Genomic DNA, 14,278 nt, shown 5'->3' with positions numbered 1-14,278 from the left:
AAATCTATTTTTCTATATGTTACTGGAAGCCAAAAAACAACTGAAAGCATGGGTAGTTTGGCGTTTTGGTTCAACAGTTCACAATTCCTCACTACCTCTGACAATGACTCTGCAAACTATCCATCCTACTCTATAGATGATAAAACCGACTTCTGGAAGTCAGTTTGTAGGTACCAGCCTGTCAGTGGGTTTATCGCACCATTGGTCCAAATATATTTTCTACATTAACACACCCACAAAATTTAGGCCAATCACACAATTGTTTTGCATGCAGAGGGGGGCAAAATGCTCATTGGAAAGGTTGTGAAAAGGAGTGGAGTATATGAAGCTCAGAACAAAATGACAATTTTCATTACACAACTGCAATAATGAGAACATTTCGACATGTCAGTCCAACCATGCTGAGCTCTTGAAACAACACAAGAAATAAAGCTTGAATTGACGTGACTGGCTGATTTGGTCTTACCATAAACAATAACGTAGTAAACAGCACGTGTTGTTTTCCTGAATCCTGTAGTCAGACCAAATATCCAGAAATGCTCTAATATAGCACAAATCAGTGATGTGAAGATCAATAAGAATACAGATGCTAATCATTTGCTGTCTTCCACCCATCAGGGCTTTCACTGTTGCCAAACCAACCAGCATCCTTTTCCTTGTTCCCATGCCAACCCCAGCTCTTTCCCATAGAAGTAGACAGAGACAAATCACTATAAATCAAGATTCTGGCAGAAACAATCACAAGGACAAATCAAGTTAGTCCAAATATGAAGCAAAAATGAATATGTTTTATTTGAGAGATTGGTTGTTTATACTATCACCAGTGTTTTAAGTGATTTAAATACATAGGAGGCAAATGAAGGGAAAACTGTTTAGTTTACAGTTATTACCAGAATCCTTGAAGTTTAACAAATTAGTGCTGAGCCCTCTGTAGGATTAATTAAGCACAGAATCTTTCCTGTGTGCCAAACAGATTTCCTGTGACTTCCTGAAGGGCCCAATCACATTGGCACCCATGACTGCTGCCACCCATTTCCCTGTTCTACTCCACTACTCACTGGAGGAATCAATCAATACACATTTGTGTCAATCAGATGTCCCTTAGGGTGACTACGTTTCTTAGTTAACGGATAAAGTGAGTTTGTAGCTTGCAGCTCATGCAAAGCAAAGTGTAAAACATTAATCATGTAGACAGTTTGCTGAAAGCAAAGTTTAACACTTTGGCTCTGGGAGAGAAGCTGGAGAAAAGCCCTGCTGATATCACTCCCACAGCAAATGAAGAGCATGCTCTTTTCCTTTTGCTGGGTATTTAAATAACTACAGATAAGAGTTTAAAAAGTCTGTCTTTAAACCAAGTTTCAACAACTGCCAATTGTACCGAGGACCAAAATGACTGCTCTCCACTGAAAGTTTCAGTAATCCCAACTATGCCTGCTTTCAGTGTTGAGTTCACATGAATGTAGTCTCTTGAAGGTCATTCAGACTGCAGCCCACAGGTGAAAACACAATCTATTGCTACTTACCAGCATGATTTCACATTTGAGTGACCCTTCTTACTTGAGATGTTGGAGATTTGAGGAAGGATCAGAGATATGTTTTTGCATTACCTTTAGAATTGAAAGTGTCCATAAGTAAAGAAAAATGAACCAGGATACCAGAAAGACTGGGGTCATGGCTATGATTAAGGGAGCTGAACTTGACTTCGTAGTCATGAGTTGTAGGTAACAACCAGAAGAATGAGATTAATACAAACAGGTGAAACAGGTGAAATCACTAAGGTGAAATCTCACCTTAGGGATAGGAGCTCACAGTAAAGTCTGCTTCTTCATGAGGAACCAGATTGGTCATTTGTTAAAAATACTCAGTGACTGCAACCATAGAGAAGTTTCTAAATGTAGAAATCTTGAGGCAGCTATTTGACTGCCGACAGGAGAAAGTCATCCAAGAATGGGTGGTTGGATGTTAATGCAATTCAACCAAAGTTGGTTCCTAACTGACTCATAATGCAAGCCTCAACGTTTGCAACCTGAACTATTTTCAGGTTACAAAATTAAAGTGACTGTAGTAGCATACTCCAAAGCACTACATACTACAGTCATTCACTCACACATTCGATAGCAAGTTGCACTGTGGCCCTGAGGGACTCTGACAGAAACAAGGCTGCCATGCGTCGGCACCACTAGGCCCTCTGATCACCATCAACAGACGAGTCGGGTGAACTATCTTGTCTAAGAACACAACTAAGACTGACAGAGAGGAGGTTCAAACTTGCAACTTACCGATTTAAGACTCCACATAAGCGGATTTTTCAAGACAAGTTTTAAGGCAAGGACTTTCAGAGTTTCCTACTTGAACCTTTTACACCCACAATACAATCTTGTAGTGGAAGATCTACAAGATTTAGGGCTTAGTTTGCTTAATTTGAGCACAAAGGCAGTGATAATAAAGATATGGAGCAGGTATGAGAGCTGTGGGTGAGTGAGAAAATAATCAGTCTGTTGTACCAAGGCTCGAGCTTACAACCAGTTGCAATGAACAGCCTGAATACTTTTTTCTAAAAGTTAGAGCAGCATGTAAACATAAGCATTTTGTTGCGTGTGAGCTCTGGTATCTGTGTTGACCTCTGTCAATCCTTGTCTCACACGGACTGCTGTTTGCATTCTGGAATCATTTGATTTACAACTTAAGCATTGTGGGAAACCATGCTTTGACAATGTGAGATTCTATATTTGATATGGTTTAACAAATGCCTTCTGAAGTTGTTAAAACAAGGAGAAAAGTGGCTCTCAGTCTACATGTCCTGGTTTGACTTCTCTGGTTTCCACTTTCCAGTCTGAGCAGACAGACAGAGACATTAAACTGGAGGTTAACGGAGCTTCATTTAATCAGGTGGTCAGGCACTACATTTTTATTCCAAGCAAGCAGAGCTGCAGTGACAAATGAGGCTGTGATTATCACACTGGTAGGTTTGACTTGAACTGTTTCTGTTCTGTGTGTAAATCTGAGACTGTCAAGTTCTTTATAGCAAGAACTTATTACTTTTCATAATTTTTATAATAAGAATATATTCAAGTTACTGTACATCTATATGCGACAGACTGGTGACCTGTCTAGGGTGAATCCCGCCTCTCGCCCGGAACATTAGCTGGAGATAGGCACCAGCACCTCCCGACCTCACTAGGGACAAGGGTGTAAGAAAATGGATGGATGGATGGATGGATGGAAGGATGGATGGATGGATATCTACATAAATTAAGTCCTAATTGGACATTATAAAAACAATTTGACTATCTACACTAGTTGCTTTGTTCCATTTCCAATAAAGTGTTTGCGGTAAAATAAAGATGTTTTAATAAAGTTCATCAAAACATAATTTTTACTTACCCTTTGATAAACAAAAGGTAAATTAAATCATGCTTTATGTGGAGGTTCGCACATTTAAAAAAACAAAACTCATGTCAACTAGGGAGTAGAGCTCCCTAGTTGTAAGGCTCCCTAGTCATAAGGGAGCCTTTCAACTAGGGATCCCTTCGTTGTAAGGCTGGAGGTTAGGGGCTGTGTCTAACTGAGCAAATCCTGACACCTTGATATCTTCCTCTGACACCTTGATATCTTCTCCATGCAGAGATGAAGAGGGGTCCGCACCGCTTCTCATAAATCCTAATCCCACAGCGGCGCTAGACCCATCACTCCTCTGTCCTGATCGATAGCACCAACTGGCTGGATGAACGCAGAACCCATGACTCTAAAAACACAGCACACTCTCAACATGTTTGTGTGCGGAATACTTTAACATTTATCTCATACATTCTGCTTTTAAGCAATGAAAAGTGGGAAATTGATCCTGACTTAATGTAATTTTCATTAGCAGCTAGCAAGGTTTCTATTGGCTATGTGCTGATTGCATCAATTTTTTTTTTTCAGATGCCAGCCTCCTAAAGCATCTTGGGTAATATTTTCTGCCAGAGAATATTTCATCATTTCACACAGCAGCCAAAATAACAACAAGAACACACTAAATCCCTCTAGATGATAATTCTTCTCCTCAGCACTAGCAAAAAATAAAAGTCTTCATATGGTGTGGATTAAATGATGAACGGGTCGCAAAACAGACCAAAACCCTTTAATGACAAAAAGAGTGATATGTATTTAAATAAATATCACTGTATTTCACACACATCTCTGAAAATAAAATATTAATGGATTGAATATATGAAACTGGTGGCAATAAGACATCCGAGAATTGAGATTAGACAGTGAGTTGCAATGAATTCCCAAACTCTTTAGCTTTTCACACTGAATCTACATCCCTGGACCAAAATGTTTGTATGCACATACCTTTGCAAGCCTAAAACCCATTTACATGCTCATGTCTTTTTCTTAAGTCCTGTACCCCCCACAGGGTGCCACATTTCATCACTCTTAGACAAACATCACACTGCATCACCGTTATTTTACCTCCCCAGCTGCCCTCTATTCTGACAGCATACCATGTCTGATGACTTAGACCAGCAGAGGCCTGACAATGATCTGAAAACCCGCCTGTAATCTGTTCACTAACTGCCAAGTTCACTTGTGCCTCATGACTGGTACAGGCCCTGACCACTGGGGTCGAGTCAGCGTCAGGGACAAGAGTGCTTGATTTGTCTCAAAATGACATGAGACGTGTCCTTAGGGAACACTGAGTGAGCCGCTTTGTCCTTTGTGCATATGTTACAGGATTCATCTGTAAAGTTATTAGTGAAAATAAGGAAGAGTGAAAACAAACAAACAAACAAAAAAAGACTTGTCCACATATTATTTTTGTTTGTATTGTACTCATTTTCCTAAAAGATGAATAAACTGAAACAAATTCTCCCAAACTCTCCCTGAACATCTCTTACCTGCTGAGCTTTGTTTGGTGGAAATTAGATCTGTATTAACTGCAGACATAGCCTCAAATCCAGACATATTAAGTCTAAAAGCGAAGTGAGTTTATTAGAGGATTATTAGACCTCTAATTTTAGACACGCATAACCTGAGACTGCCACAAAAAGTTAAATCACGGCGAGACCAGGGACTGAACCTTCCACCTCTTTCCCTGCTGACCTTCGGCTGAACAAGTGATGAGGTTTAACCACCAAATAAGTGCATGAGAAGCCAAGTATAAATTATAGGGTGCTAAAGCAAAAAAACAGGAACTGTTAAGTGCTATTTGTCAAGTCAGATTTCTTCACATTCATTTTTTCCATCACAGAGGATATATAACTATATTTTAGAGCCAGAAAATTAACAAATCATGGAAGAATGAAATAAATTGATCTTGGGAAAATTATCTTAAAACCTGTTTAAAAAAAACTATTTGAATTACGCCTTTTAAAACAGTGAAGCACTACCTTTTATGGTCATGAGCTCTGGAAACAGAACATTTGGCAGTGTCTTATAATATTGACAGAATAGATTGTTTTCATAAAGAAAATTATGCTACTTTAGTGAGGATATGTCAGATGAATGGTTGGCTTCTTACTAGTGAAGAATATCATGAGCAATTTAGGTGTGAAGATCCTATTTTGAAGTAAACAAACACTGTTTAGCTGCATATAAGTAAACACAGGTAGGAAGAGCTCATTTCTTCTCACCCATCAAAAAATTATGGAAACATCTTTTCCTCCTGAATTATGAAACAAATTAAATTTAATAACTTAGACCAGATCCAGGCCAAACCAATCAGTCTTCAGCACCACTCTAGACCATCACAGTTTTTTTTATAAATTTTTTTAGTGTGTTTCTCTGTTGAACATTACTGAGTCATAAATTGAACAGACAACTGAAGAGATAAAGTAAAAAGTAAAAATGCCGACCTACGTCCTTTAAGTTCACTGCTCCACAAGAATTGGTACCTCCCCTCCAAAAAACCACACACATGCAGCGCAATACAGACTGCTATAATATTTTGTAGCAATGCATAATACAATATTTACAAACTGGATTTCTGTCCAGTGCAAACATTTTCAACAGATTTGTTTTAAAGAACAAAATCGGATTTAAACCCAACTCTTCCTATCTGAACATCTTTTGACAAACACTTCAGTTTCACTCTGTAACTCACGGTTTGTTCTAACTCACACAGCAGCAGTGGTGTTAGACGTGCAGAAACTACTGTGATATTACAGCCTTAGTAGGTGCAAATGTGAATTTAAACAGCGTTAGAAGCCCACACAATTGTAGCAGGATGAATTAATGAATCACGGTTTCATGGCTAGGCCGGGCAGTAGCCGCTAGTTTGAGACTCTAAAGCATCCATGAGCTGAAATTGACTGTTGCTCATTTCCAACATGTATTTGTGCACCAGAGTCAAAGTGATGATCAGTAAATTAAGACTTGCAAATAATTATGAATCACTGTTTCAGCTTGCATGAATTGTAGAAAAATATTGAGTCAAAGTGATGATCAGTAAATCAAGACTTGCAAATAATTATGAATCACTGTTTCAGCTTGCATGAATTGTAGAAAAAATATTGACAGATCTAGCGTGAGTTAAAATACATAAACTACAAAGTCTTGAAGTAGTAAACCTGCTGAAACTACCTTCTTCACATTTCTTTTCTGTTAAAAATAAAACCGATTCACCCCATCTGTTCATAAGTTCAGCAATCTTTTAACTGAAGAAAACATGTGGCTGCTTTCATTTAGGTATAAAAAGGAGTTTTCTTTTAGGGTTTAGGACCCACCTGCACTCTGGATGTGTTTTACTTAATTTCTCTGTGGAATCATTAAAGTATTTTTGAACAGAAATCCATATTTTTCCTTATACCTTTCTACAAAAAACAGACAGAGGGGTGAGAACTCATTGGAGAGACTGCATGTCTATCAGCATGGGAACACTGTATAATCCACCAAAACTAACAGGAAAATCACAAGGGAGTGGTATATCAAGATAAATCCCTTAACGGGGTTATTCTGATTCATGCATGTGAAGTAAAGGTGGGCTACTTGCAACTGCAACTTGTTTGTTTAACCAGCAACACTCAGGCCTAATAATCAATATATATTTTTTTTTGTGTAAAGGACATTTCAGTAACATGGTAGTTCAAAGTGTATCCAAGAAAACCCTGAAATCAGATTACATAAAATTAGATAACAAAGCCACCTTCCCAGACTCATTAAAACATATTTAGGAGAACTTCCAGCTGGGGTACAGGAGCCAGAATCATGGAAGACTAACAGCCAACATAAGTTATCTCCATGAGGTTGCTTTGACTGTTCGTCTCTATTGTCACCAGCCTGGCAGGGTGCCGAATCACAAACCCAGGGGATAAATAGAGAAGGACAGATGAAGTATTGAGAAAGTTTAGCAAAAGAAACATCCGTCTCATATCTTCTTGTACAAGCTGTGCTCTCTTTTTCTCTCCAGGACTTTTTAGGTTGGAAAACAGTCTAGGTTTATGCAAAAACAAGCAATAGAAAGCTCTAACTTTTAAGGTTAGAGCTCTTAGTTCCAAAGTTAAGAGCAAAACTGTAAAAACCACTCACAGTCTCACGTCTGCATCAGTTGTGGAAGTGAATCACACAACAGTTTTGCAGTTGCAAGTCAGAAAATCAGCATAAGGTGTTGATGGAGTTGGCAACGATTACCAGCATGAACAAGTAATAGCACATTACTCTGCTTTTTATGCATTCACACAAGATGTTCACTAAATAAGGTTAGACAGCTCTGTGAGCGTGATGATTTAATGAGACTCAAACTGGCAGCAGAGCAAACAAACTATTTATTGCTGAATTTTACACACTAAACCCTGAAGCAGCTATTTGGGGTTTTGAGATCTTTATTTCTAAGTCAACATTTCCATTTTGGAGAAAAATTCTGTCAACAGTTCCTGCCTTTCATTTTGAATTTTGAATTCAAAACTGAAAATGGAAAATACTGGGAACTTATATCAGAGTACACACAACTACTGAAGTTACTAATTCTTTCAAACCACTCAGGTAACTTAAACCACTCAGAGGGAAGTATTTGAAATCCTCAACAATGATCCTATTGTCCAAGTGTGTTAATTATTGGGGTACTAACAAGACAAGATAGGATAACTTCACTTCTAGTTATTACTGGAGCATCTACTGCTCTTTGTACACTGAACTTAGAAAGTACTCCTGAACTATGAGCTTTAGTCACCAGTTTTTTTTACATCTTAAATACTCGAATGAATGAAGGTTTGAAAGACGTTTGCTCCTTTCTACTGACACTTGCTGAGTATGAGGAACTGCTGTAAAGTCAATAACTTAATGTAATCCACATAGCTTCCTTTAAAGAGATTTTATCAATTGACCATATTGAGTTGGTACTGCATTACTATTATGATTGTACGTGTGACATGCAATGTGGTGGTGTCAGAACCATCTTACATGGTTATTTGGCTTACTGCTGTCAACCAGTGGAGGAAGTGAACAAAGCCATTCAGTCCACATTTGCCACGCTTCCAAACATTGAAATTGTGGAAGTCAGTATACATTCTGGTGTGAAATACATACATTGTATCCGCCACAAAATAACATTAACAGCCGTCTAGTTCAGCTTCATTGTGGACAATGGTTGTTTAAACTGCAGACAATTTTCGTTGCGTCAAACTGGTGCCTTACATGTCAGAGGCAAATGTTAGCAGTTGAGTAACAGTTAAAACTTCAATAGAGGAAGCAATAATTTCTCAATAGCTAAGGGTTCAGACCCTTTGTATGAGGTAAATAACTTAGAACAAGGGGCAGGTTTTCACCAGGACAGTAGATCAATAGCATTACTTTGGTTGTTACATGAGAGATTCAAAACCACCTTAATTTGGAATTGCTCAAATTGTATTTCATGTTCAGATACTTGACTTGAAATTTCGTGAGACTTCTTTATCACACCTAGATGGCTTGAAAATGCGTACATAAATTTGTGGAAGGTGAGTGTAAGTAGAACTAAGTTAAGTATGCAAAAAAGCAAAAGGCATTTGCACACTTACACAGATTTCCATGTTAGTGTTACTTCAGGTTCGTTTAAATAAAGCCTGCCACCTTTCATTTATTATCTTTTCAAAGTCATTTGGTCAACATCAGTGGTACAACCTTAGAAGAAAGGTTAAATCACCAGCCCATCAGCTTTGACTTCAAACTTTTTCCGAGCCGCCCAATTTCAACTCTGTGTGTGTGAGTGTGTTTGGGTTACATCTTCATTCAGTCAAACATGCAGCAGTCAAAGTGTGTATATCCCAGAGTGCGTGGGGAGGGGAAACGTGTGAATCTGTCAGACTCTCTCAGCCTTTGTGCACCTTGGCAGCGCTGTACTCATGCTCTGTATGAAGTGGTCACATCATATTCTGCAGACAGACTCGCAGCCCGCTGCCTGCTGTCTGACAGCCGTTATGCAAATACTTCGCTGAGGCTAGAAACGAGCAGAACACGTACAGAAAAAGGATTCGTATTTTTTACCCCCCACCCCGTCTGTGTGTTTCTGATCACCTACTCTGTCCCACACGCCGCGCTGAGGCCGCAGTTCGTGCGTGGAATCACTAAGCAGCCTCTCAGCTGCCTGCCTTGTTAATTCTCAGCCACCGCCGGCTGTGACACCGCGGGGAAGGACTTGATGCATGCGGATTGGGGTTGACACATTGCGGATCTCATCACGGTGCTGAAGGGAAAAGCAGGAGGAGGAGGACGAGGGGGAAAGGGAGGGAGGGGAGTGTGTTTTTTTTGGGGGGTGGAGGGGGGTCAGTGAGGGGAGTTCCTTCAGGAGCAACGCTGCACCAAAGCGAAACACACATTTCCACCCTCCGCTGCTTTCAAACTTACCATGTTGACTTCAGACACCATGTCAATGCTGGCGATGTCTATGCTCATTCCCACATCCACCGGAGCTCCTGTGGAGACAGCAGAGCGTTAGGAAGCAGCGCAGCAGCCCCGCTGAGCCGCACATGGCAACCGGCTGCAGTTTACCTCCAAAATCAGGCCGCAGACGGATGTCATAGCCCTTCAGCAACTTGTCAACAGTCGCTTTCACGTAGGACATATTGCTGGGTTCGTTTGCGCTAAAAGATTCGGAGGGGAGCAGAGAAAACATTTCCAGTTCAGATTTACTCAAAATAAACTCAGGCCTATGTGGAATCAGAGGTGCTGCTGTCAGATCTCACCTTTGCGCACCGCAGACCACAGTGATGAGCAGAGACACGCTGCAGACTGTAATCCACATTGCTGGCAACTCTGATGCTGCCAGCGGCTTCCACATCGAATACTCGCCGGGACGCAACTTAGGAGACAAAATTAGTATTCCAAAATAAATCAACGCATGCGCGTCCTTTCACCAACATCTGAGCGTCAGGGGGGACATGACTTTGAATGAAGACGAAGCCCGGGCGAAGAAGAGCGCAGCAGCGCGGACACGAACATGTGAGGAACGATTCACCTGCAGAGGGGAAGGATGGAGAGAAGAGCTGCACGCCCACCAGAGAACCTCCATCAGCTGATCTGCGTCAGGTTCCGCTTCAACTTCGGGACGGTAAATAACGGGCACAGAGCGCGACTCTCCGGTCACCTTTGGAGGGAGGGAGAACGGGACGAGTGGGAGGCGCGGCGCGACGCGAGCACGTCCGGGAAGCTGCGCACAACTCCTGGCGGTGTGACGGGATGCACAGAAACTTAATCAGAAATAGCAAAGGGTCTGATGCACGCTGATCTGTGACTGATCGACCATGGAAGCTTACAGAGAATCAGGTTATTAATTACCGATTTTACTTGTAGCTTCCCGAGTCTTCTTGAGCAGGGGCACATCCACAAAGTTTTTAAAGGGTGGTCAGAAGGGGTTTGGGGGGGCACAAGAGAACCAAAAACCAAAGGATAAGCTTGGGAATTGTATATGTTGGTGTGGCAATTTAAAACTGAGGTTCAATAAAACAATAATATTTCTTATTATTTCTTTAAACAACCTGCTACAACAGGAAGCAAAACTAACTGCAGGAAATGTGAGAAAAGTAACCAAAAATATATTTTTATAAAATTGATTTAATATAAAAAAAAATTACATAAAATACATAAATTGCTACACTAAAAAACTAGTGATTGAAAACAAAAATATAAATATTTTTCATATGTACTTAACACCAACTGCATGTGAAGTATTGGTAAAGAAGCATCCAAAACAACACACTGGGTTTATAAAAGCAAGGACAAATTTCAGCAATATTTTGTGGAAAATTAGGAGTTCTGCTCCCAGCCCACCTATTCAGGAAGCTAATTGCAGCTCCTTGTACCCATGATCCTATTCCTTAAATAATAATCTGTTAAACTTGGGGATGGGTTGACGGACCAGTCAATCCATATTATCACTTTTCAGCTCATGCAGCTGCCTCTTCACCAGGACAGACTGAAGCATCACCCTGATCTCTTTTTACCTTTTTAAAGAATTTCATAATTTTTTTGTGTCATGACAATTTGAAGAAGGAGTCATTTTCAAATTTATGAAATTAGTAATATTGCAAATGCCAGGTTCACAGATTTATAATTATAAGTGGATTGAGCACATCTTTATTCATAAATTGGCACACACTGAAACAGACAAAATGTGGCAGAATCACTCCACATTAATTACGTTTGCTGCAAATTTCTGAATATGCTTTAAATATAGAAATAACACGATTCAAAGCAATGTCTTGCATGTGGACGATGGAGTGTCCACAACCAAGCATTATTGCAGCCAGAGCTCTCTTATATGACTGAGTGAAGCCATGCAGCAGGAGTCTGGTTTGCTGCTGGCTGTAGGGAGGCGTCCAACACTGAGATGAAGCTGCCCTGACAACAGCACTTACCCAGCAGGCAGCACGCCTCCAAGGCTGCAGCAGCAGAAGCTTTGTGTGTCTGGTGCTGAGATGAAAGAAAGTTTCACTCAACATGTTGCAGCAAGGTCAGTGGGTATGTGGAAAAGATCTATGTCCCTGAAACGCACGCACACAAGCATTTTGATTGTTGTCTCACTAATAAAAAAATCTTTCTGGCCTTTGATTTAAATTGACTTTCAATTGGATTTTCTAAACATTTTTATTCTAACTCTGACTGTAGTTAAAACATTGTCAAAAAAAGCATATTGATACAAAGTTGAGTGGGACCAAAAAGGTGTACTAGATATAGAAATACTCATTCCTTCGAAGGAGTGACAGATCATACACATACCCTTCAAATGTCAAGAGATTTCTTCTGTATAATTTGTAATTATATCAGATGTAATTTCTTTTTGATCTCATGTAACTTTCAACGTTTTTGGCACTTTGTGAGTCAAATGTTGACACAGAGCAGAGATCAGTTGTATAAGATTGAGCTAAGCCTATTTAGCAGCACAACCCTGGAGGATGAAGGCCACAGTGTATGAGTAAAAAACAAATGTTTTTATTTAGTATAATTTTATTTTCATAGCCCCAACTTAAATTAAACTCTTTCAGGAACCAGGAATTAACTACCACCAGAAGGTGCAAAATGATCCCCAGGCAAATAAAAATGATCCATCAATTTCTTTTGATGATCTTGTTCATCTGATCATGGTCCATATTTCCTGATTATAGGTGAAGTTTGTACATCTCAAGGTTCATCCAACTCCTTGACAGATTGGAACAGTGTTCTTCTGCAGATGACGTATCTCCTTCCATCATCCTACAACAAGACACCTACACTTCTCAAGCTCTCAGAATTTGGTGAAGACTCGGTGGAGAAATGTAAACATTTTGTTTCTGCATGTGTCACAGCAGCAGTCTCTTCAGAACCTGAAGACTTTGATTTTTTTGGAACATGGAGTGTTTTTTCTCCCTTCTCTTCATCCATGTTATCCCGCTATGTCACCTCAAGGTGTTATCCCGAAGTGTCACCCCAAGTTGTCACCTGGACGTGTCACCCACATAACCAGATCATTTGCTACTCATCATTTTGCTCTCCACCACTCAGTCCTCCTTCTGCTGCCGAGTTTCCTCCATCTGTCAACTCCTGATAGTCCTCTCTCTGTCCACAAAACACTGTCAGAGCCTCTTGCCTCTAGAGCTAAAATGCTGAAAAATTAAATAAGGATTTATGATTGCTGTATTTTTAAGTTCATTTAAGGTTAAAAGTGCATGGAGGTTGTTTTCTTAGGTATTCATGACTTTAGGTTAAATAGTTTAATAGACAAAATGACTGATATTCAGAACTTACAAGTCTTACAATAGATTTATATAAAATTAAGGTGTTTTTCCTGTTATTTCTCCTTGTGACAATGACATTTGAAGCAGTTTTGATTTTCAAGGATGCATGACTGCCTGCTTTCTCAAGGAATCGCCTCGTCCCTGGGAAGCTGCTGTCGCCATTCTCCTGCTGCTCTCCTTTTCATATTTCTTTCTGCACTCTGTTCATTTCTAATCATTACCAATCAACAGATTTACTCTGCACCCACACAAGAACCAACATGTGATTGTTGCAGGATAAATCAAAGCACTCCTGATGAGCAGCTGGGTTATTTGCATGTTTGATTTCCACTTTGCCTTTTGAATAAACTCATTATTAGTGCTACCCAGAGGCTTTAAGAGGTCATTAAAACTTTCAAACTCAACTTGTGGTTTCATCATTGTTAATTCAATGATTACAGCGTCGAATCTGTCTTGTGTTTTTGTTCAGTGATATTTAAAATTATAGAATTGTAGAACCTAAATATCAGATTATTTTAATTTTAAATATATCCAACTTTATGCAAATCAAAATGGGCTAGAGCCAAAATCAGTCTGCTAGAAGTAAAAGAAATTTGATTTACTAAAATGTTTAACTTTGTCTGGCAATTTTTAAATGTAACTCAAAACTTCTGACAGGAACTGTACAAGATTTCTACATGATTACATTTTCATGGTTGATAAAGATAAATGCGTGGAATTTTATGCGTTGTTGGTGCCATCTTGTGATAAAAGACGCTCACTACAGCTAACCAACAGATTTTGTCCAGTTTTTGTTAAAAGATTTCCGCAGTGATAGAAATATTGTTTTCCAGATTCATTCAGTTAGTTTGTTTTATTTATCTAAAAATGTTTTTTTCAAAACCTACCTTCTTCTAAAGATTTTTGCCACCAATTAAGATCTTAAGCAACACTGGCATTGTGTGGTTTACACACAGCGAGATAAAGACATCTAAACAAGGACAACAAAATCACTTCCTTCTAGGAAAAAAAACAGATGAAAGTAAATTTTATTTAATTGACCTTGCCTAAACTTTGTCCTTGTAAGTCATTAAGTCTTTGACAAATTTATTAATAAATTCTGCGCATAT

At 39.4% G+C, this 14,278-nt stretch overlaps 1 protein-coding gene across 1 annotated transcript in view; it reads right to left on the bottom strand.

The window, feature by feature from the left end:
• gabrb1 (gamma-aminobutyric acid type A receptor subunit beta1) overlaps nt 1-10,663 on the bottom strand; it is a 34,490-nt gene extending 23,827 nt beyond the window's left edge. Inside the window, exons 1-3 of the mRNA XM_044143560.1 lie at nt 10,143-10,663; nt 9,949-10,040; nt 9,805-9,872 (exon numbers count right to left, since the gene is read on the bottom strand). Coding sequence (XP_043999495.1) covers nt 9,805-9,872; nt 9,949-10,040; nt 10,143-10,237 — 255 coding nt within the window. The 5' untranslated portion in view covers nt 10,238-10,663. The remainder of the gene's footprint in view (nt 1-9,804; nt 9,873-9,948; nt 10,041-10,142) is intronic.
• Nucleotides 10,664-14,278: the final 3,615 nt, after the last annotated feature.

Source organism: Gambusia affinis, linkage group LG16 (genome assembly GCF_019740435.1).
Source record: "Gambusia affinis linkage group LG16, SWU_Gaff_1.0, whole genome shotgun sequence".
In the NCBI taxonomy this organism is placed as follows: domain Eukaryota; kingdom Metazoa; phylum Chordata; class Actinopteri; order Cyprinodontiformes; family Poeciliidae; genus Gambusia; species Gambusia affinis.
Note: the sequence above shows the minus strand (reverse complement) of the source record. Positions and strands in the feature narration are given on the sequence as shown.